At 39.8% G+C, this 24,300-nt stretch overlaps 2 protein-coding genes across 3 annotated transcripts in view; one reads left to right on the top strand and one right to left on the bottom strand.

Moving 5' to 3' along the window:
* The first annotated feature begins 6 nt into the window (after positions 1-6).
* Positions 7-12,082, top strand: RNF141 (ring finger protein 141). Of its 2 annotated transcripts, none has more exons than XM_008928337.4 (6): positions 7-1,116; positions 1,562-1,761; positions 3,259-3,367; positions 4,328-4,509; positions 7,522-7,629; positions 9,280-12,082. In XM_008928337.4, exons 2-6 carry the CDS (start codon positions 1,577-1,579, stop codon positions 9,428-9,430), a joined length of 735 nt encoding a protein of 244 aa, XP_008926585.1. In that variant the 5' UTR covers positions 7-1,116; positions 1,562-1,576; the 3' UTR covers positions 9,431-12,082. The 2 variants fall into 2 exon arrangements, with proteins under 2 accessions (XP_008926585.1, XP_017931585.1); XM_018076096.3 differs by having other exon boundaries at positions 1,559-1,761.
* Positions 12,083-14,827: 2,745 nt separating this feature from the next.
* The window catches only part of AMPD3 (adenosine monophosphate deaminase 3), a 32,073-nt gene continuing 22,600 nt past the window's right edge, over positions 14,828-24,300 (bottom strand). The window contains exons 12-15 of the mRNA XM_018076066.2: positions 22,408-22,528; positions 20,247-20,420; positions 19,081-19,191; positions 14,828-18,153 (exon numbers count right to left, since the gene is read on the bottom strand). Of these exons, the coding sequence (XP_017931555.1) occupies positions 17,977-18,153; positions 19,081-19,191; positions 20,247-20,420; positions 22,408-22,528 (583 nt within the window). The 3' untranslated portion in view covers positions 14,828-17,976. The remainder of the gene's footprint in view (positions 18,154-19,080; positions 19,192-20,246; positions 20,421-22,407; positions 22,529-24,300) is intronic.

The raw sequence follows: 24,300 nt of genomic DNA, 5'->3' as shown, positions 1-24,300 counted from the left end.
CAGGGAACATTTCGTAGAACCACAGAACATGCCGAGTTGAAGGGGACCCACGGGGAGCACCGAGTCCAACCCTTAACCCTGCCCAGGACACCCCGGGAGTCACACCGTGTGCCTGAGAGCGTTGTCCAAGCGCTTCTCGAGCTGTGTCCGGCTTGGTGCTGTGACCACTTCTCTGGGGAGCCTGTTCAGTGCCCGACCACCCTCTGGGGGAAGAACCTCTTCCCAATAACCAGTTCTGCAGACATCCTCGCAGGCTTTTTTCCCGCAAAACTTCTCAGTGCTGGGATACAAGTGCCGAGCTGGGCAGGCCCGCACACGGCAGGTGCTCCCTCGGGAACGCGGCATTCGAGCTCCGGGGAGTGCAAACCCGGGAGGTCGGGATGAGGAGTCTGTGCAGAGTGACGGGAGGTGTTGTTGTGAGGTGGTGCTTGACGTATATCTGCTGGGCGTGTGCTCACCAGAGCCCGGGGAGCGGGACAGGAGGGGACTGCAGCGTTATTGGGAAGGAGAACAGTGACTCCACTGGGAGCACATCTGTCTGGGAATAGAAATCGGTCACAGCTCAAGCCGTAATTGGGAGCTTTTATTTTACGCTGAGAAATACCGTAATCCTTCACAGAATGCTCTGGCAGGAGCTCCCTTTGTGTGCTGTGTGTTTCTAACACCGTGGCAGATCTCAAGAGCTGTAGGTTGTGTCCCTGGGTGGGTTTATACCCAAGTGTAGCTACAAGAACCTGCAGGGTGAAGTTGTGGTTCTCGGGGGTGAACACCTCATAAGGTGTTTGTAATGCAGCTGTTATCTGTATTAATGCAGATTAATCTGTGTTTAAGCTCAGGTGGGTGTGCTGCAGTTAGCTGGGCATTGCACACCTCTGCCTGGGGAAGTCTTAAAGGGGTGTGAAGCAATAGTTTACATTACAAGTGATGAACTCAGCAAAGGGGCATTTGGGGGAAAGTCAGATCAGAGGGATCAGAGAGGAAGTGGATAAAGGCTGGGAAGGCACAGGGTAAATCCTTATCAGACAGCTAGGGGAATTTCTAAATTGGTTTATGCTGACATGGATTCCTTGGCTTACCAGTTTCAGAATGCTGTGGGAGTTCTTTTGATCTGCCAATGTAAGTTTGATGTAAGAAAGCTAATCCCTAATGTACTGTCTATGTATAAACAGATGTAAATGTGCTTATTTGCAGACATTCACATGCACAAATATTTAGGATAAACAAAGATTGTCATAAATTACCATTGTCATCTTAAGATTTTTTTTTCCATTTCATTGGATGTATTTATATATGTGTGTGTTGGAGCTGAATCTGTGTGAAAAATATAAATACTTTAATATAGGTGTTGCTGTAAGAAAAATAATACATTTTTCATAAGTTTTTAATACCACTTTCCAGTCACTTCCAAGTGTTCTACTTCATTGCTGATTTGACTGTTCAGGTTGTCTTACTTGTAGAATAATTACTGTAGACTAGTTAGTTGGTTGCTACATTCTTACACTAAAAGAAAATGAGGGAGTAGCCACTCAAAACCAGTAACTCTCTCAAATATTTTTAGCAGAGACTCTGCAAGTGAATGAGAACTTCTTTCTACAGGACTGAGGTGAAGAACTTCACCATGGGTCAACAAATTTCAAACCACACACAAACTGTAATTAACAAGTTGCCAGAAAAAGTAGCAAAGCACGCCTCTTTGGTTCAAGAAAGTGGTTTCCTAACCTATGAAGAGTTTCTGGGAAGAGTAGCTGAACTTAATGATGTGTAAGCCTTACTTTGTTTCTTTCTCTTTTTTTGTCATGTTTTACAGAGACCTTATATGCAATATATTATTCTGTGCTGGCTGAGCCAGAACTGGCCATACGCCTTTGAGATGTTTCCTTCAGTTCTTGAAGTTTCTATAATGGTTGTAATTGTACTTCAAAACCAAAGCCATTTCTCCTCCTCAAACTCACTTTTCTCCAATGCTCTTCTTCCAGCAAGCACTGCTCTCACTTAGAAGTTCACAGGAGACAGACATTTAGCGGCACCTTTTTGCTAAAGTGTTACTTGTCTCCCTTCCTCTTCTCCCTTCCACCGTCCACCTAAGGACGTAGTGTTGCTTCCTCTCTGCCTGTCACTTGGGGTAGGAGGTAGCAGTGGGAGCCTTGTAAGGACAGCACAGCAGCAGGAGGAAGGTGGCACCTGAGACACAACTGTTTGTGGCCATCTCTGCCCCCTCTGCGAGGCTGTTCCTCGCTGAGGATGGGCCGTGTCTTACTGTTGGGAACCAGTGACCTGGATAATCCCCAACAAAAGGCTGCATAAGTAAGATTTTTCATAGCCTGCCTTTTGTTAGACCAGTGATGGTAAAAAGAAATGAACAGAAAAGCAGAGTTGTCGTTTTTACCCTGCATTTATGCTATAAAATAATAATGGTAAAGCGAAGTGGAAATGCACACACACTGAATAAGGGTTTTGTAGTGTTTGATGTTTAACTGAAATGTGACTTTGTGTTCAGTTTAGAAATTGTCTTGGAGAGTGTCATATTTTCATGAATGACCTTCAAGAACAGATAGCTGTCTTCTGGGGAGACGTTATATAAATAGATTTTGAAGAACATTACTTGATGTTTTGCATGAGAATCTAGGCACGTATCAGTATAATTAACTCCAAAGTACTGCTATCCAAGTGTTTTTTCCTTTAGAGTGTTTACTTAAGGCTGATTGTAATACAGCTTGTTCTGGTTCTTATGGTATAGACCGCTGTGTCTGTGTTCCATTAAAAAAATTAAAAAGAAGATCTCAGGTCACCTGACACTTTCACCTGACTGCATCATTGTTAATATATACTAACCAAAATACACCTCATCTGCATATGTTGGTACTCACAGGCTTTTTTTTTTTTTGAACATACATGATGAGGAAATAACCTTTTTAGATTGAACACAAGGTTATATGATTACTGTAATCAACAGTGAGAGCATATATAAATTAAAATGTCTCTAAAGTACACTTGCTTGCTGATGCTGGATCAAAAGACTTGCACATCATTTTCTGAAGTTTGCTGTGCAATTTGAAGTGAAATGGATTGTGTATTTTTTATTAAATGACATGCTGAGAAGGTCATTACTCTTCACTTTGATGTCTGAGGGCAGCATTGCTAAAACCTCTGTAAGGATAAAGAGCAGACAGGTGAACAGTAAATAATCCCACTGTGGCTGAGGCTGCTGATCTTTGCATGTCTATCACATGGTGTAAAACTGATGTTACTTTATTTCAGTACTGCAAAATTGGCTTCTGGACAAGACAAACATCTGTTGTTTGAAGTGCAGCCTGGTTCTGATACTTCTGCTTTCTGGAAGGTGATAGTTCGGATCATCTGTACTAAGGTAGGTTTGACAATTTTAATTGGATTGGTCATTCATGTGCAGGTATTTGAGGGCTGTCACTTTGACTGGTAAAATCCAACACCTGCTACATATATTTTGATACAGATGATGTATTCAAGGATGCTGTTGGAGATAAATTAAGTCTAAATTATAAGTTTCTCCAAAAAGTACATTAACAAAAGCATTTTTTAAACTAAGTTTAAAGGAATGGTATCTTCCAGTGGAGCACTTAGAGCCCTTTAGTTGCAAATTTGGATCATCTGTGAGGTCAAATTATCCAATGGTACAGCAAACTAGGAACTATGTAGTCTGATAGTAGAAGTTAGTCAGCAATTCCAGGCATTATTAGTTGAGCTAGTGTGGCTGTATATGGTCTGATTCCTCAGAAAACCAGTCTAAAAGTTAAATGTTTAACTTAGGAGGAAGACCATCACAAAAACTTTAAAATTTTGCTCTTTCTAATGAGATTTTCCCCTCTGTATCCTGTAAGTAATGTCCTTAAATGATCCTGAAGCCACTGAGCAATCTTAACATGCAGTTAACCTCAAACATTTTTTGAAACTAAGAGATTGTACTTTTGTGTTTACTCTTAGTTTTCATTAAGGCAGCCATCATTGTAGGAAATTTTAAGTTCAAATATCAAGTGGCTCATTATTCTGGTCTCTGTTCTAACTTTAGTCCAGTTTTCTAGGCATTAGGTCCCTCCTCACAATTTAGTTCATTTGACTGATGATGTTGAGTGCCTTGGCCTAAAAATGTGGTCCTCTCTGTGGCATTCCCCGGGCTGCAGCAGCTGTGTGTGCAGCTCTTAACTCTGCTGAACAGACTGTGACTTGCTAACAAGGTGATGGACACTTGGGAGGGTGGCTGCTGCCCTGAGAACTGCAGTGCATTAAAACAGTGTGAGCAATGTCAGGTTGAAATCTGATAAGTAATTGTGAACAATTCTTGTATCTTAAGATAAATAAAACAAGTGGCATCGTGGAAGCTTCCAGAATCTTGAACTTATATCAGTTCATTCAACTTTATAAAGACATCACCAGTCAAGCAGCAGGAGTTCTTGCACAGAGTGACACTTCTGAAGAAGCTTCGGAGAGTTTGACGTCTCTGTCATCGTGTCAGGCCAGCTTGTGGATGGGAAGGTATTTTGATACACTTTAGCTTCTGACCACAGTTGCAACCTCAGTATTTTGGAAGTTGTGTTTAAAACCTGAACTACAAATGCCTAAGGATCAGAACTGCTTGCTCTTGGCAGCTGCAGGCTTTGTATCACCTCAGACAGGAATAGAACACCTTCTCTTGCACCAAGGGATCTGTACTTGGGTGAAGTCCTGTTGGTGCTGCCATACCTCAGCTTCAGAACAATCCTTTTAATGATCAGTTCTAGTATAAACATGGTATATGTTGGATCTCCTGAATAAGGAAACAGGAGGAAACGGAATCAGCTGCAGCTGCAAATCTAGGGGGTTTGACAGTGTTTGTTTAAACAGATTTTGTTATTGTTCCACTTTAACTTTCTCTTCCTCTTACGTTTTGGCATATGAAAGTTCCCATCTGTTGCCACTAGAAACTCATCAGTTAGGGTAATAATTTAACATGTAAGACTGGAAAAATGTGAACTCTCACGCATGTTGACATTCTGCTTTGTTAACCAGAGGAAAAACAAAAGACTGAGGTCAACACCTGCAATAACTTCAGTTCAAACTGAATATAACAGCAAGAAGCCTGTCACCCTTTCCCTGTGTAGAAGTGTTGCTACCAGTAATTCCTTAGTTTTCACTTCCTGAATTAGTTCAGAGTTCTAAGTCAGTTTTAAGTGAGGTAGAGTTAGGTTTTACAAGAAAAAGTAATAAATGGTATAGTTCTCTGTATTAACCAGTGAAGAGCTGGTAGCCAGGTATTTTAATAAAACCAGCTGAGTGTCACCCTTGAGCTGTTAGAATTCCAAAGGGGTCAGCTGTGCTGTCACTCCACAGATAGAGCCCACTGGTTTTTCCAAGTCAGTGGATTGCAGAATGTTATTATTTTCATTTAATTTAATTTCCTGTTTCTCTGATTTGGGAACAAACAATCTTAAATTACTGGTGTTCTAAGTTATTAGAATGCTAGAATAAAGTAGTACATTGTGGACATGTTCCAAAAAGCTTATTTTCCTGTTCTTTCTCAAAGTTGTACAAGAACACACATTCAAACAAACCAACCAGGCAAAACAGACCCCAAATACTTATGCAAAACAGCTTCATATATTGCTAAAGTCAATGAGTAAAGTGAAAGGTTTCCTACGTGAATTTCTTTTCAGTTTTCAGATTTTGAGGTGGGGGAGATGAGCATCCTTCTTGTTTGTAAACTTGGTAGTATCAGTGACATAATAACAGAGTATACTTTGCTAATATGGTGTAATTGAGTGAGCTTGTGTCTTATCCAAGTTTTTCAAGTCATTAAGGAAAGCACAGGCTGAAGCACCTTCAATTGTTTTACACAAAGAAAATCTTCTGTTTTTCCGAGATAATCACCTATTTGCCCTAATTCTTCTCACCTTTAGTCATTTTTCAGCTCTGCAAAGTCAGCTGTCTCTGTCTAAAAATAGCAAATGTTGTCTGGTTCATTCTTCTTATCTTAATTCTTCCATTGGAATAATACCCCCTTTCTCCACAACATCCTATTCAGAGCGTTCCAAAATAGGCATAAGTGGTTTATGCTTTCTGATAATGAAGGGACAAGCATTTCCTTAGTCTGCCTCTCTTTAGTTTTACCTTTTCTTCAGGAACTTAGTGTTATGACTAAACCTTAGTTTGCAGAAACTTTATAAACAGGGCTTGTATAATTGCTTGTATATTATAGCAATATACCCTAGCAAATCTCAAAAATTGAAGTGCTGTCAAGGGTTAGTACTCAGAGTTGCATGGGGAGGGAAATGAAAGGGAACAGATCCAAAAAACATAGTGTGCTACCCAAAAGGTAAATTTTTTTTGGAAACTGTTGTCCTCACTGTATGCTAATCACCATCTGTAAAAAAAAAATCTCCTGTGATTTCAAAGTGAGGTCTCAAAAGCAAGTTGAAAAAGGAACCCCAGGGACCTACAGAAAAATAAAACAGGAGCATGTTAACTGCTGTCCATTAGCTGGCTAATCTGTACAGTTAAAAAATGAGGCTGTATTTGACAAGCTCACCAGATGCCTACGTGGTCTGGTCAACAGTCATTAAGGTGACTGTCTCTCCTGAAATACCATCTGTTCTAGAACGCTGTCTTGGTGCCTCAAGTCAGAAAAGGGATTCCCAAATCAGGATTTTTGGACAACCTAAGCAGTTCAGATCACTTACTTGGTTGTTTTAGAAATGAGCCATGCCTATAAAATTAGGGAACTTTCCATGTCTAGTTAGGTCAGTGAAAGCTGAGGATTCTCTGCACCTTTTCACGCTTCGAAAGTCTTGATGATGCTTATATTTGAGATACTACTTTTAGGGACTTTCCATAAAGATTTCTATTATTTGGGAAAAAAATGAAGATAAAATGGCAATGTCTGTCTCGGGGAGTGGTCTAATTTTTAAACTTCCCGTGTCGTAACAGTCACTTGAGATTCCTGATTTGAGGAACAGTCATGCTGAGCGTATTGCAAGCTAAAACTTTTCAGCCCAACGAGCAGCTTAGCTCCTGGCATCTTGATGGCATGAGAAATCAGTGAACATGCATTCTAGTAGGGATCCTCTTGGCATGCATGTTTTTGTCTAGGACATAAGCCAGCACACAGAAATTTGGCAAAGTTCATTATGGAATAGTTCAGCCTGACACACTGTGAAAGGAAGGCAGGTTCTTCTCCTGCCTTTAATGCAAACAGTGATTCTGTTCATTTGCCCAGTCATGTGATACAGTTACAACTCCTCACGCTTCCTTGTCAATAACCCTTCTGAAAAGGGATTTACAGAACCCTTTTGCAACACCTGACACAACAAAATAAAAGCATATTCTAAGTTTAGTTCCCACACTGCTGGTTGCTGTCAGCTTGAGGCTGTGTCTGCTGACACAGAACTAGTCCATTCACAAATTACAAGCACAGGTGTTCCTTTCTGTCCATCACTAATTATTGTGAAAAATGTAGTTACTAGGACATAAATTTAAAACATGTGGAAGCAAATAGTGTCTTCTTTTCTGCAGGGTTAAGCAGCTGACAGATGAAGAGGAATGTTGCATTTGCATGGATGGGCGTGCTGATTTAATCTTGCCGTGTGCTCACAGCTTCTGCCAGAAATGCATCGATAAATGGTAATGCATATTGAAGAATTTTAATTATTTTGCAGTATGTACTGGTTACCTGACATGTTTCAGTTTGCTCTGACGGATTCCTTAGTTCCCATATAATTTAATATCTGAAGATATTTCCAAGCTAACGTACACACGATACATAACAAGCTTGAGTAAAATCAGACTGCAGCAGAAGGAAAGCAGGGTTTTTAAATCTTACAAAGAATTTCATTTTGGAAAAAAGGGATGTGAAAGTGCTTTTCAGCATTTTTTTTGTAATTTCTTATGCCTTTTTATTCTTCTAAAATTAAATTATTCTTGCTCAGAAACTAGAGAAGACAGTATATGTGAATGCTGGCATGTTATGCTTCACAAAATCTCAAAACTTGTAAGACTATGCAAATATGAAGGCAAGTTGGACTGTCTGTCATTCATTTGGGAAATAACTACCAGAGGGACTTTTTTCCATGTGTTATGCTTTCACTTCAAATACCATTTACTGATTTAAATGTATTGGACTTCTCCAGAAAAATATTTCTTCCCAATGGCAGCACCTTCAACTTTATGTATAACATGTATCCTGCAATGTTATGTTCAGCTTCATAGTAAACTGAGCAGCTTTTCAGCCTTTGGGTCTCTCTGATACTCCAGTTGTTGGAAAACTGAGAGAGAGAGACATTGCTTTGTGGAGGAGCAGAGCTCTTCCCTGGCCACGCAGGCATGCAAGGATAAGGCAGGTGTGCTGGCAGTCTGGCAGGAGGAGGTACACGTATGCTCTGCTAAAGGCCTTTTTTGGCCTAGTTACTGCAAATCATTTTGTATATAATTTGTGCATCAGAATTTTGTTTTGTGGCTTTTCAAACACTTATCAAAGAAGTTGCTCTTACAACACCATGCTCCCACAAGGAAAAACTGTAGTAAAAAAATCACTGGGTCTCAGAATATAATGAGTCATCTTTCTCTTCTGGGAAAACATTTGAACATTTATCAGCAAGATAGGGCTTAGTTTAACCACTGTGGGGGAGAGTGGATCCTGTGCTGCTTTGGCTAATGGATCAGCTGCATTCCTAAGTTCCAGTTATACCATTTTCTTTTTCTGGTAGGCAGTTTTTAAGCTTCATCTCTTCTTAATTTAGGCATATAACAGAGGCTCCCAGCTCAGAAGCATAGTTGTTTGGGACCCCTGAGGTGGTGGAGGGGAATGGGGCCCTGAGGGACCAGGTCCAAACTTCAGTGATGTTTAGTTTTTACCCCAGGAAGAGGGGTTCTTCTCTTTATCTAGGAAGCTTATGGGGTCTGGTTTCTGCAGTACCTCAGCTGAATATCTGAAGATAGGAAGAATTAATTTAGACTGTGGATTTCCATTTAAACTTTCCAGACAGGTAGCTAGATGCATTCTGCTTAACCTGAACAAAAGATTATGAGGAACACGATTCCAAATTTTCTCTCCAATGGAGCTGCACTCAGAATTGTTGGCCAGTCTTCCTCACAAAGTTTTTAAAGAAAAAAAATAAGATAAGCAGTCTAATCCAGTTAACCTGGAACTCCTCACTGGGTTGATTTTTGGCTTCTGTGTGGGTTTTGTTTGTCTGTTTGGGGGCTCTTTTGGCTTTTTTTGGCCAGGAAGACACTATCAGTGAAAAATCCTCATGTCTCTTGACTTCCTAACAGGAGCGACCGTCACAGGAACTGTCCTGTGTGCCGGCGGCAAGTGACTGGGGCGGGTGATTCTTGGGTGGTCTCAGACGCACCTACGGAAGACGATGTTGCCACTTACATCCTTAACATGGTGGATGAGGCTGGCCAGCCCCACAGACCCTGACCCTGGCCAGGCTGAGCAGAGCAGAGCCACTTGAAGCTTTCGTTTCCATGGACGTCTGTTTTTACCTCCCGTTGCCGCCCTTCCAGAGTCCGTCTTTTCCGTCTCCTCTTGGCTGCTGTGAAGCGACGCTGCTCCTTTGAAACACTGGGTGTATGAGCAAGTCTGTGTGTGTGTGTGTGTGTGTGCAACCCTAATGATCAAACTGCACCTTCAGTAAACTCTTTTGATATTAACAGTTCAACTACTAGATGAAGCAATTCGTAACAGCACAACCGCGACTGCTAACTGCTGTTTGAACATCCCAGTGTACTGCTGCAGAGATGAACCTTGGCAGGTGGCTTGACCTCACAATTCTTGCCCTTAAAAGCAGTCCCTCGTAGTCTCACAGCAAACGTGAATGAAGGTGATGAGTTAGCATGAGTGACTGGTAATTTGACATTTCTCTGCTGAAACTTGAAGATGTCCCACTGCCTGTTCTTCAGTAGTCAGTCATTGCTGCTTTTAGGGTTTACAGGCACTTATATCAATCTGATCTGTTAGGACTTTTAGCATTAATTATTTTAAATCTGTTTTGGAGAGTGTAGACAGCTCTGTACATGTACTTGTGCACTTCCCCTTATTCTTCTAACAAGACTTATCTCTTAGAATATTTTTATATGATGTTTAGCATAGTCTTATTAGCTTGGAAACATTAAACAGTTTCATACACAATCCTAAAAACAGTAAATCAGTTTCTCTATAGTTTTTGATAAAAAACAGCCAAAATTACTTCTAAACATTGGGCATGTCTGAAGAGAATGCCTTTATTTGAATTAGCAAATGAGGTGTAGTTTAGTCTGATGCTGTGGTTTTACCTGCTCCTCTTGAGCTTTTGAAGTGGTGAAATCAAAGTGATAAGGTGTACGAAGAGTTACAAGGTGATAGATAATCTGAGGGTGCTGTGCTTTATATCTACAAGTGCAATATGCTTTTATGTAGCAGAGGGGAACTTCAACAGTAATGTTGCTTGCAGCGAGATGTGCATGTGACAGCTTGGGAAGAGGGATGTCACAACTGGAGTGCAATGGCATTTTGTGTCTAGCAGAATAAAATCTTTAAAGAGCTCAGTTTAGGCAGTCTACAATTGTTAGTATTTGGGAAACCCATCTTCAGCCTCTTTTGCATAAATAGTGTTAGGGAAGTGAACTGCTACTGCAGAGAATTAATTAATAAAGTTTTTTAATATGTATTAGCAAATACTACTTTTTCTCACTCAATAGCCTCAAGTTAAAATATACAAATGTAGCATTTGATGGAATATCAGCATAAATCTTGCTTACTGTAAGACTGCATTTTTATTTACCATACTTGTTAAAATTCAGTGATGCCATAAGGTAAGGCCTTTTGTCCCAGACAGGTTCTGAACTCAAAGGCATGTGCACACATAGATATGCACATTTAGGTTATTTTTCTTAATTGGCTACAAAGTGTGAACTAGATCTTGAGAATCTCTCTATTATACTCCAGTTTGTTAAAGAATGTGCATAGCATATGGCACCTGTTTGAGCTTGGCTTATGGCACAGTTGTCAAATTTATAGACTTTAAGACAGATAAGCAACGTGCTCTTCCTGTGTCTGTTATCTGAAAGCCAGTATGGCTTAGTGTGTAAATCTGTATTTAGCTATGGAAAAATCCATTTGGGAGTGTGTATACCTTAGAACTCATTTTTTTTCCTTTGTTAAGCCATTGATAGCAATGAGATATTCTTCAGAAAATGTATGAAGTGTTTGGTTGTTAAAAATAGTTTGGTTGTTAAAGGCAGTCATTGTTTGGGCTGAAAATTGTTAATGGCCCAGGATTTTCCACTAAAACATTTGCAAATGTTCCTAATCACACACCAGTTCGGTTTCTTTTTGCTCTTTGAGCTTGCATTAGTCCATGTCCAGAACTTTAAAACAACCTTTGAATTTTTTAAACTTTTTATATCACTGGAACAGAAAGAACATCTAAATGAAAGCTTCAAGCTAACTTTATTTTTCAAGTATTTCAAGAATTATTCTTCTGAACTGAGATTTTATAAGTTGACTTTCTGCTGAGAACTGACATGAACTTCTTAAAATGTAATTTTATAATGATGCAAACAGGTTGTTAATTGCAGCATAATGACACTTGCAATTACAATATAAACTAATGCAAAAGTTATTTAAATAGTGAAAAAGTAAACTTTGTATTCTGTACAGCTTTTTTTAATTAAGTTGCTGTAATTCACACTGCTGTGATGTAGGTACTGTAATGTGTGCCTTGTAAAATATATGTACTGTATGTTATATGGAAAAATAGGTATATTAACACTGAAAAACTAGTAATTTGGTATTGGTTGGTATTACTTACTCTGAAGTGCGACATTTAGCAAAGAAGTTTGGAAGAGGAATCCCATTGGCATGGACATGGCAATGAGTTCCAGAAGCTAGACCTTGAAAATGTGAATTACTACAAATAACTGTTGGTGGGGGGCATTAGAACAAATTAACTTTCTTGTGTTAAGTGAACATTTCTTACAGGTTTAATGTGAAATTGCAATTTAAACATTAGAGATCATATTAATGGCTAAGGACATTCCACTATATTAAACTTTGTGTATGAATTGTGCAATAAAGTTACTTTGGAAGAAATGTCAGAGTTCTTTTAAGCTTAAGGAATCTCTTGGATTTTCATACAACAGAAGTCTGAAAACTGAGTTTTAATCCAAATACAATTGCCTTGTACAGGTGGTGTGGTTAAAAGTCTGCCATTGTGAGTCAGAGCTCTCTGAAATTTTGAAGGGTGGTATTAACAAGGTGGCTTAATGAGCTCTGCAATAAAGACTTGCTCTGATTCCTCTTGAGTACACAAATAAATTGGGATATTCTGCAGTGATGGGAAAAATAACTCTTAATTCTTAAAAGGACAATATTGAGGAGCAGGTTTCTTTAGGGAAAGGATTTTTACTTTTATTTTCAGAGAAGTGTGATATACTTTTTCCCTAAGTTATTTCATCATATTTTAGATGGTATTTTAAAGCTTAAGAATGCTAAGGTTTGGAATATTTTCTTCTTTTTAATTTTTCCCTGTTATTTATTTAAATAAGAATTGAATTATGTAATTAATGTAACTGTTTCCTCTGTCTAGTTACTTGGCTTACCTGTTTGGATCTTTCGAAGCCAAGTGAGAAATGGGAGAGGAATTCATTAACAGATCAGGAAATTAAAATGGAAAAAGTGACCAGCTGACAGGCACACCAAGAGGTAGGTGTACTTGAGCAATTAGGAAATGTTTCTATTTACCAGCTTTCAGGTTTAGGCACCTTATCAATGTAATGTGCATGTTTCTTTTTTCAGTGGGAAATGGTACATTTAACTTCTGTATCTTTCCTTTAAAGAGAATTTTATATATAGTTATAAAAGTTTTCTAATCCCTACTCGTTCCAGTACTGGAAACCAGGGCAACCAGTGAGATCTCTGTGCTATAGGTTTGAACTGAACTGTTAAATTCCACCCCTGTACAACTGTATGTGCCAAATGCATTATTTTTAGAAGGAACATTCAGCTGTGGTTCTTTGTGTCCAGCTGAATCCTGGAAGAGTAGGCTGCTTGGGGAGCCTTAAAGATGTTTGATATAAGTAGGATATGATATGTTAACGTGGCTGCCCTTACTCTTTGACACTGCATATACAGAACTCTTTAATTTTGTATCCACTAACTACTCACACTCTTCAATGGAAGTAATTTCATTGTGACTAATACTACAGTAGTTAATTATTTTTTCTGTTGTTAAATCATTCTTGAAGATAACTTATTAAAGGTTTTATCCTCACCCGTTTTAAGTGGGTGAAGGGAATTCTGCTTTCTTATGAGCATGTCTCAAAAATCAGTAATTTCAAAACTGGATTTTTGTTAACTGTCATTTCTTCACGTTTGGTTCTCAGGCCTAGAATTTACCACATGGCAATATTCTTTAAAGACTGAACATTCTTTTCCTGTTGCGACGTGTCACTGAAATTATCCTGAATAGGACCCTGTGCTTTTCCAGTAACCACAGTGTGCAATCACCAGACAATGTTTTCCTGGGAACCAGCCATGTCCCAGTGAATGTTGTATTTGTGAGGGATGTGACAGCACGTTCTCCTTTTGTATCTGAACTGTCATGATTAATTATCAGATGTTTGCTTACATATTGCTTACCCTACTAACCTATGAAGATTCAAATATTTAACACTGGGCATGGGGTTTGTAGGTCTAATAGTAAAAAAAAAAAAAATTAGCAGTTTTGGGAACTTGGGTAGAACTTTGCACAGTGTGTGTCTGTTGGAATGTAGAATACGATCCAATAGGTAATTAATGGAGCACTCTGGTTCAAAGTGCTAGTTAAAAATGCAAGGTGCTTTTAGGAAGAAAGCCTAAAGTAGCTGGAAACCTGCCCTTCTGAAATCTGTGTGTGGAAGAAGGTAGGGGGTTGATACAACAGTCTGTGCTCCCATGCTGGTGTGGTTCTGACCCACTTAATAGACCTTCAAAAAAAGTCATGGTGAATGATTAATGGATTAGTGGTGTTGGTGTCTAGCTCTTATAAAGTGTTCTGTGCTGTTTAACACTGGTATTTAGTGCTTTGATAGGTATGGGAATGTACATTCTCCAGTTACAGGAGAACCTGTGCTCTTGTGCTTCACTGGTGCTGCTCATGTACAGAAATAAGGGGTTTGTGTACTGGAAGAGATGACATTTTAATCTTCATCTAAGAATCCTTATAACATTACTTACTGAAGTAGCTTGTGTTAAACTTTTCCTCAGTAGTCACCCTGACTGCAGCAGGATATCTGTGTTGATACAATCTATTTAAATCTGTCACTTGATGGCTTCTTAGTTGTGTTTTGTCAGATAAAGCTGTTGAGGTACTCACAGAACCACAGCACTGCTGTTTCACTGCTGTGGGTGGCAGCACGGCTTTGCTGCCCCCAAACTCCGTGTTTTGACTCGCAGTTCAATGCCCAGATGAGGCTGTAGGATCACGAAGAGCTGCTCCATGCCCTACCCTGGTGCCCAGTTTGGATGATCAGGGAACTGGGCTGGGCACCAAGAGAGGGGGGACAACAACACAATTTCACCTTCAGAACTTAATGCCAGGTCCAAACAGTTGGTTTTCACTAACAGCTTTAATACAGCTAAACTTTTAGCACCTTTTCCTAAAATACTGCTTGTGATCTTCTTTCTCTCCACTGGGGTGTTTTTTCAGTTTTCATGCTGTGGTAGTCCTTTAGTTTGGTTTAGTCTTCTGTACTGCTAACAGTTTAATTGCACAGGTTTTCAGCTCTACTTAAATGTGGAGATTTTGAGGAGCTGGAGGTTTTTTGAGAGGTACGCGCACAAAAAAATATAACCATGTTCCTTGACAATTCATTAATTTAATGCTTCCACAAGAGGCAAAAGATAAACATCATTTAACCCAGGCACAGAAAGAAGAAGCAGTTTTTACAGACACCTTTTCAGACTTGCATTTTAACTAGGCAAAGAGAACAGAAAGGTTTAGCCACATAAGAACAATGATATGAGAAGATAAGGTGACTATGGGGTGAGAAAAGAAATTATTATTCTGTAGCAGAGCAAATGCCTGAAGTTTGCTAAAGTAACAGAACAGAAAAGAATCACTGGAAATTGTTCAGGTAGATAGGCTGTAAACATCAAATAACCATAATTAACCATTTCAGGTGAAGGTATAAAATGCTCTGAGCCAACAGATTTAAGAAAGTCTTGAATAATGTTTGAACCTTACCCCCAGTGCAAATAAGAGAAAACAAGATATTCTTCCAATCTGAAGCCACATTTACCCCATTCCCCACCCACAATGATGTTCTTTCAGTCCCTTTCAGTGAGTGTCAAACGGGCTGTGTTGTAACCAGGTTTGACCCTCAGCACTGTTGGGAGGAGTGAGCCACTGCCCTGTCCTGCCTTTGAGCCAGTGTGGACAGCAGTGACTCACACTGGATCTCCCTTTCATTCCAGCCCCAGCTGAGACCACGAGGTTATTGGGAGCAGCCTCCCATTAGCACAAAAGTGCAACTTTATAAAGAGAAAAGGCGGCAGAGATGAAGAACTGAACTTGGGAATTAATAACTTCTGCCTAATTAAAAGATGACCAGAAGAGATGCAGTAGTGGAAGCTTGAAAGGATGTTGCTTTGTTTCCCCAAATATAATACTATTAGCCCAGTTTATCCTTAAAAGCAGCACACAAGGAAGCACAGAAAGCAGAATTTGTGGTCATGACCACTTCTGTGTTATTGTGGTTATTGTCAAAATCCCAGTTTCTGTCCATCAACTGAATATTCAAATCCAGTTTTCCTTTTTTTAATTTTTTTTAATAAGAGCTACAAACCTATTAAAACCTGATGTGTTTGAGGTAAGGAAAGCTGAAAAGGTATTAAACATACACAAATTTGGTATAATAGTAAGAAATGTGCCAAAAAAAGCAACACTGACAGTGATGTTCAGGTAAAACAACCCAAGTAAAGCAATGTTAATCAGATGGAAATACTTAAAACTGAAATTCTTCAACCAGTCGTGTTGCTTATTTAGCCTGGATGCAGATGTTTTTCCCAAGTAAATTATGTTATGTTGATAAAAATTTATTAGGAAGTTGTACTGATGAAAACAAGATATCTGCACTTTATGCAGCTAAAATGCTTGAACCACGTTTTCAGACTTCATCCTAAGAACAATTACACTCACCAATCCTGAGATTGCATTATCTGAGCTGCTAGAGTTTCTAACAGTGAGGCCAACAGGCACTGCTGACTAAGAACTTTGGACCATTTTATTCTCATACAGTTGAGCAGCATTACATGGTTGCACTTGATTTTTAGGTGTACAAGGCATAGAAAATTTGGCCCTAGTTGTACACTGCAGACATCAGGCACTGAAGAGCCTAAGTCAAGTCTCCCACCACCTGTGTGCAGCCCTGGTTTTGGATGAAGAACACGTGCAATCACTGCAGGTCCCTGTGCATGACAGTGGCTGCCTGTGATGGTGGCTGGAGGGCCAGAACTCTGCTCCTGTGTCTCGATCTCCCTCAGAGCAGCCTTATTTCCAGGCTGCTTCCTAACAGTCTTTAGGTTTCTCTTTCTCTTGGGGCTCTTGCAGGGCTGCACAGCTATAGGAGGTGATAAGGAATTCCTCCTTCCCTTTAGTGCCACTTCCCTGCAATCACCGTTCAGGACAGCAGGTACATTAAAAAAGTGTCCTAAGGTCCTACCTTAGGGACTGCAGGCCTTTGAATTGAGCAGTGCAAGGTTGGACTCACAGGACCCACTGCTGCCCCTGGCCTCGAGTCTGTTTTGCTGTGGAACTACGTGCAGCTTCTACAATGCACAGATGCCATCATGTTATTACCTTCAATCCTTTCTGAATGAGTAGTACTGTGTCTTAAGGATGATCAAATAGAAACAAGATGAAAAGTGATAAATATTCCAGTAGCTGTATTTTACTAACTGCTCCATCACAAATAAATAGTTTAACATGACATGATTTGAAACGACAGATTTCAAGTGGAATAACTTCTGTATAAATAGACAGCTTGATTTCCCATTCAGCTCTGATCGACTAAAATACAGACTAAAACAAATGTGTAAAAATATGTCAGAAGTAGGACCAGAACCCAGGTCTGGCGTTTCTACCACTGATTCATAAGAACACTTCCTTTTTTCAAGTAAAAAATTTCCCTTTACATGCAACCAAAATTATCTGCATAAGTAATTTGAACTGGCGTATCCACATATTCCCATTACAAAGCAATAAAAAAAGTGTTGTCAACTTTCAAGGCAAAATTTGTCATGATATAATTAGGCTCATTACAGTGTACAATAGTGATTTTGACACCATGTCTTGTACTTGCTAGATTAAAAAGCATTCATCTGTTGTTCTTCGCTGACATCCTACATAACAGGAAGTAATTAATTAGTCACCGAACAAGATTACCCGATTTTGGTTTTCCTTGTTTTCCAGTATAACTGCTGAAACATTAAGTTAAAAACTGTGTCAGAACACCGTCCAGAACGAAAGGGTAGCCTTAAAATTATGCACCCCTGTACAAACTGTTAATGAATAAAGGGTTAAACTTAGGAGTGCTAAATGCCATGATTGGCTTGCAGGACAAAGCCAGGTGTGTGTGTGTACTGTCAGCATCTGTGGCATCCTCAGGTGCATGTCACAGATGCACTATGGATGTTCTCTCTTGTTTCCCAAGCTACAATGCAGGGCACAGTTAAGACAGTATGAAACAAATATTACATGATTCTAAGTTTGCATTTAATATTTACAGCAATTTTAAAAAGCCTAATGTTCCTGGAAATTGAAATCTTTGCAATGAGAATAATGCAGGAAAAGATGGCAGCAAACGCTGTTTACCTTCCACAGATACTCTCTTTTTTCTCTGTACTGCTCAGCTCTGTCCTGGTAGCATCAAAGACAGATGATTTGATGTTAATTAGCATCTTATCCTGCGTAGGGGTGAAACGTTCTGGTTTCTCTGAGTTCATAGCTACTTTGACAGAGTAGAAATCTCTTCTGTTCTCATGGCATCTGACAGGAAACTGAGTTCATTGCACAGTGTCTCGTACCTGAAGGCCATCCGGATCTGTGCAACATTTGTCTTTCGAATGTCATTTCCCTCAGGCCCTTCTTTACAATAATTCACCCCTAAGAACTTCTGTTTTTCCTGTGAACGGGATTAAATGCGAAAAGGAAGAAGTCAGTTCAACTGCTTTGATTTACTGCAGAAATGAGTGTTTGTTAGTTGAGTGAGTCCAGTACAAGTGAAAAGAGCAGCTTCGACCAGCTGGCCATTGAACTCAGAGTCTTAACCAGTTTTGGAGATTTTAAGGCCAAAGTTTATACTTATAATCACTCAAAAGTGCACTCAGTCTGGCTTGCTAAAACCCTCGGTGCTAGTGTTTGGCCTTCACTGCTACATCTTTCATGTTAGAGGTCAAAAAGAGGCTTAGGTTTCCTTTGTTAGTTAGATGTTGCACAAGAGGAAAATGAGTAGTTGTCACTAAGGGAGTATTGGAAGAAACAACAGAGTATACTTCTGAAACCCCTTCACATAACAGCTCCTCGAGAGAAATGTTCAAAAGTGACAGACGAGAGGATGTTTTAAAATAAGTCCTAGAGAAAGCCTTGGCTGTATAGAATTTTAAAGCCAAAAGGGAATTTAATCTAATCTGACCGCCTGTCTAAACTGGAATATTTTCTGTAGTTCTCTCTTCTAAGCAAAAATACATCTTGCTTTTGACAGGCAGTTTGTTTTTACTTAATGCAAGATATGATGTATAAAATTACTGGCAATGGGATATCACCCAAATAATTAAAAGTTTGGAACTGGAGACAGAACTGAGTTTAAACAGGCATCTGGTCTCTCTACATGTTTTGGGAATTCCAAAACAAAGCTAAAGGGGAAAAGTAACTAATACTTTACATGTAAGGAAGACTGCATAGCAGATAGTCTGTGAATATTTCTGGAAAAGAGGACAGGGATGTGCATAAATACACCACAGAAGCACCTGCTGTTCAGTGTTCAGACTGCTGACCGCTCGGTTCCAACTTGTCCTAACATTCCCAAAAGGGATTTTCCAGCCATAATTACCTTATCTGACAAGCCACTCTGTAGGACGCTGTTTCTGGCTATCTCACACAAGTCACAGGTACTCAGTTTCCACACCTGGGCTGCAATGGCATATTCTTCCATGAGAGCTTCCTGTAGCACCAAAATACATTTAAATTATATGTAAATAAGATATAAATGGGGATGTGTACTCATTACTAATTAAGGAATTTATACATGCTCTTTAGACAGCTGTGAAAAATTAGAAGTTTAAAACTTTAAAATCACAATTAATATGAACATAACTGTTTATTTCAAGTTTCCCAAGGACTTCTGTTAAAGAATTAATAGGCACAGGGGATCCAGTTGTCCTAGTCTAAGAAATTACAGCCTGCAGTCCAGATCCTTAGAGGCATTTATTAGGCAATTCCAGAGGAGATCCCAGGGTATATAAACACCTTGGAGGACCTAAATCTTCACTGAATATGCACATGGACAGGGAGCAGGGCAGTGTCTCACTCTGGCCCTTCCACACCAGGTGTGGCTCTCGGGGGCTGTCCTAGCTGGGGCCCTTCCACACTGGTGTGACTGGGCTGGTGCTGTGGGACATCCACAGGGAGTCTTTTCCAGCAGAGAGAGGTCCCAGGCCAGGAGCCAGCCCGGGTACAGCACACCAGAGCTCAGCCTGTCCTCGGGACACAGGGGCTGTGGCACAGCACGACTCCAGTCGGTGCCAAGCACAAAACGAGGCCATCAGAACCAGTGACCAGGCACTTCTGTCCTGCCAGGCCACCCAAGGGCAAGAATCTGTTCCAGTTCAGTGAGCAAACAGCTCATATGTCATCTTGAGATTCCACATCATGTTTCTGTAGTGTACTTCCCCAGATTTATTAGTAAGGAAACTGGACTTTCCTGGCACTCTAGAGGCTTGTTTATGAAGGCTCAAACCTCCCTTCAGCCTCATCCTTCATTCTATACTTCAACAGCCAACACTGGAGAGGCAAGAGTACAAAAGAAACATAATTAGGAAATCAGACATTTCCCTCTGAAGCCTAACACTGCCTGAAAATGAGGAAGAGGAATGAATGAAGTGACTGAAACCCATGACACTGTATCCTAAGCACAGATACAAAAGAGCTTCCAGGTCATTCCGGACCTGAGTGGCACTGTTGCCAAATTCAAAGCCAATGCTTTTTTACAACTCTTACCTTTGTGTAATGAAACTGCATCGGATCATCTGTGGAGAGAGAGACATGCAGTCCCTTATGGAGAAATTCCCTTAGTGGATTTTTGGAGTACTCCAGGAATAGGCTGTTGTTACTAAGTGGAGACATGGCAATGGGTATTTGTGCAAGATAATAAAGGTACTGGAGGACAGGACTCTGCAAAATAACACAGTTGGCATTTAATGGTGCTATGGGATAACGAAAAAAAGGATTTCCTTTGGATAAAATGGAAACAGCACTACAGAGGGAGGACTAAGATAAAAAAAGTTGACATTAAACCCTGACTTCTCTAGAAAATACTTAAAAGTCTGAATTTTAAATGTTACTGATCTTTTTAAAAATAATTTACATTCTTCAATATATGTCACCTTTTTAAAAACAAGGTGATGTAATACTACTGTCGATTAGTAAGTGTATATAACTATTATATTATATTGGCACTGCATTTGATACTAACTGTATGCCTTCCCCCAAAACCTGAAATTCACACACAACAGATGTACAGGAACTGCTAAGCAATTTGTTATTTTCAAAGCTGCAGTCCAATAGGTCAATTTTAGGAGCAAAAGGAGTTTTAATTAATTAGAAGGCATGTGTTGCTGTTGTACGTAATATAAATGATCTGTGATTGCCTCATCTTTATTATTATTTTGCCTTAACCAACCTAGGAACCTAAAAAGTGCCTTTATGAGTGTTATTATTTGTAGTATCTGCTATGCCAGCTTATTGCACCAGGTCAAACAGGAGAGAGTGAAGAGGACAATGCTTTGGTCACACACAGCCTTAGTACTACTTAATTTTAGGAATTACTAGTTGTGAGCATAGTATCAGACATGATTTTAAGCCAGCTTTTTCTTTGTTCTTGGGTATGTTGAAAAATACGAAGATTTTTCCAGCATTAACCAAAAAACAATACAACTTATAAGGGAACTCTTTCTAAAAAATTACAGTACATTCAGTGCAAGTCTGCCACCCACTGACCGATTATTTTAATTATGAAACAGTGCCCTGCAGATGAATTGAGTGATGGTTTTTATTAACTACTGTGCCAGGAATTATAATGTTTGTTCTGTCATAACAGTCGAGTTCTGTCTAAAATACTGCTGTGTTGTTCAGCTATGTTAAATTTCTTGATCAAAATAATCAAACCCAAATGAACCCTGAAGTACAGAAATGCCAATCAGGCAATATGACCTTTGTCCCTGTACAGAAAAAAACAGAGCTTTCCTTAAGCTCTTCTGGGACCTAAACCAGGGAGTAGTAACAAGTCTAAGCAAGTCTTGAATTTTTTCTATGTAATTTTAGCTCTGCTTGGAGTAACCAAAAACAGGTGCTGCCAAGTCTTTGACATATCTGAACAGTTGATCTTCCCTGTAAAGACATAGCTTTAAAATACATGCTCAGGAAAAGCTCTCTTTTTGTAGCTTAAGAAATAGGAAGTTCAGTTGAGCTTCTTAATTTCATTGAATCATGAAATAGTTTGGTTTAGAAGGAACCTTAGACATCATTTATTTCCAACACCCTGCTGTGGGCAGGGACAGCTTTCACTAGACCAGGTTTCTTGAAGCCCCATCCAGTCTGGCCTTGAACACTTCCAGGGATGGGGCATCCACAGCTTCTCTGGGCAACCTGTTCCAGTGCCTCACCACCTTCACAGTGAGGAATTTCTTCCCAATATCTAATCTAACCCTGCCCTTTTTCAATTATTCTTTGTCTATCACTGCCTACCCTTGTGAAAAGCCCCTCTGCAGCTCTCTCAAAGCCCCTTTAGGTTCTGGAAGGTGCTACATCGTCTCCACAGAGCCTTCACTTCTGCAAGCTGAACAACCCCAACTCTCTCAGCCTTTCCTCACAGGAGAGATGCCCCAGTCCTCTGAACATCTTCATGGCCTCCTCTGGACTCTCTCCAACAGATCCAATGTGTTCTTGTGTTGGGGTCCCCAGAGCCCCCAGCACTATTGCAGGTGGAGTTTTTGACCAAACTGAAGAGTTACTTGTGCCTTGCTAAGAAAGTTAATTAATGAGGCAGCCCAATAACTAACGTGGGCTGCCCAGATAAAGTCAGTTTGGTGGCTGCTGTTTGAACCAGTGACTGATATCTTAAGCACACAGTGATTAGTTTAGGTGAGCAACCAAATAATACCTTCTTCAAGAGCAATCCGTGGGAGATGTTGTCTGCAGTCAGGAAGGCTGACACAAGGTGTGTGATAGACCCAGCTTCTCCACAGTGAGGGCGAAACAGGAAAGTGCACATGCCTCTTTCCCTGAGGAGATTAAAAGCAAGTTCCACTCACAAAAGTGCACTGCTCTTTATCTATTTGGTATATAATTGTCATTAATGTAGTAACTTAAAAGAAGAAAATTAAAAGTTACACATTCTCATAGTTGGACGTGACATCTAATCAGGCCTACCTGTGGGCTGCTGTCTAAAGGGGCCCCTTCCACCACCTGACATATTTGTGTCTTCCTCCTTCTTTCCTGCCCCAGTTACACCTCATTTAGCAATTGTCTGGCTACTGGGTGAACAGTTACTGAACAGAATTCAGTTGAGGGAACTGACAGATGGAAAACTAAGTGAAGCCATGCAACTTGTGGCCGCAAAATTCCTCATTCAAAATGAGGGAAGAAGTGAAAGCACATTGCCAAGAGTTACCTAACACTACCTAGTGTGAAGAGAACCTGCCATCTCACCAGGTTAAGTGTAACATAAAACCACATCCTGAGAAGCAGAGATCACCCAGGAGTGTTAGGTATTACACTAGACTGTAGTTTCTAGAATTATGTTATCATCTATACTAAAAGCAATGTTGGGGTTTAGGTTTTAATGGACCCTGTTATTCAGTGTAGACAAATGTCCCGTAAGTATTTGGAGATGTTCAAAACAAAGAATTTCAACAAGGAGTGCTAGAGTATAAGGCAATTCTAGGACAGATGTTTAGTAACATTTCTCCTGGAAATAGATGTGAGGATGTAATTAATCCATCCTCACTAATACCACCAAAAGTATACAACAGTCTGTCTGGACTGGCTGTCTGGACTCAAATACTCAGTATGTTTAACAGGGTGAACAGTTTTACTGACTCATTGATGAATTGTGTCATTACCTCACCTAGTAAAGAATATTTAATGATTATCTGGGGGGATTTTAAAACAGTAGTTGAAATGACCTTGAGGTAAAAAAGAAATGTGTAAATTCTGACAGAATCTGTCTTTGGAATAGAAAAAGCATGTAGACTACAGAGAATGTAAAAGAAGAGAAAGGGATGACTTAGTTATCTAAGTCATGTCTTAGTGTGTCCTTTCCATTACAGAATTAAAACTAACAACCAGGCCTGTTTGTTGCACATACAAGGTAATTTAAGGTGGGAGTTCTTATTATGAGTTTGGATCAAATGGGACGATAGAGAAAGAAATGCTTGAAGTAGCAGTGGGAGAGAAAAACTAACATTTTGAATGTTAACTTGGATGAAATGGTAAAATGACAAATCTATGCACCTTTTGTGAGAAAATCCCCAAACGTTTTACAAATAATAATGAAGCAAATCCTTGCAAGGTAAGTGATGGCACCGTCATATCAATGGACAGCCTCACTGAGCCTCAGCTGGAGTCAGTTGTGCAGATCACTCAGTGAGTCAGCTGCAAATTTAGCAACATAACCTCATGCTGAATTTCAGGCTTTACTGAGCCCGATGCCAAAACCTGCTTTGACAGTCTGACCTCACAGTCCTGCATTACTGCCTGCATTACTTGCCCAGACACTGGGCTCAGAGGTAGTAAAACTGAGTGACTCAACAAGCATGCTAAAATAAGTTAGCTAGAGGTGCAGTTTATAATTGTGTCCTACTTTGTCTGATAGTAGCAGCCCTTAAACCAGTATTTTACACCAGAACTTAAATTACTCTTAAATTACCAGGAAGCTACCAAGAGGCAGGTACATTATATTTGGAAATCCACTGTGAAACCAAGCAAAGATCAGTAAGTCAGCCTTGTGGGGTTTCTTCTTTTGTTTTGCTTGATATATTCAGCTTTAAGGAAT

Source organism: Manacus vitellinus, unplaced genomic scaffold (assembly GCF_001715985.3).
Source record: "Manacus vitellinus isolate BGI_N305 unplaced genomic scaffold, ASM171598v3 scaffold_30_pilon, whole genome shotgun sequence".
Lineage (NCBI taxonomy): Eukaryota > Metazoa > Chordata > Aves > Passeriformes > Pipridae > Manacus > Manacus vitellinus.
The sequence above is the reverse complement of the archived record's forward strand: the minus strand, read 5'-3'. Positions and strand labels throughout refer to the sequence as shown.

Excerpts from the sequence above, each read along its gene's own strand:
- RNF141 (XM_008928337.4), top strand. The coding sequence starts at position 1,577 with ATGAGAACTTCTTTCTACAGGACTGAGGTGAAGAACTTCACCATGGGT. Across the intron at positions 3,368-4,327 it reads TTCGGATCATCTGTACTAAG|ATAAATAAAACAAGTGGCAT; the intron begins GTAGGTTTGACA and ends TTGTATCTTAAG. Across the intron at positions 4,510-7,521 it reads GCCAGCTTGTGGATGGGAAG|GGTTAAGCAGCTGACAGATG; the intron begins GTATTTTGATAC and ends TCTTTTCTGCAG.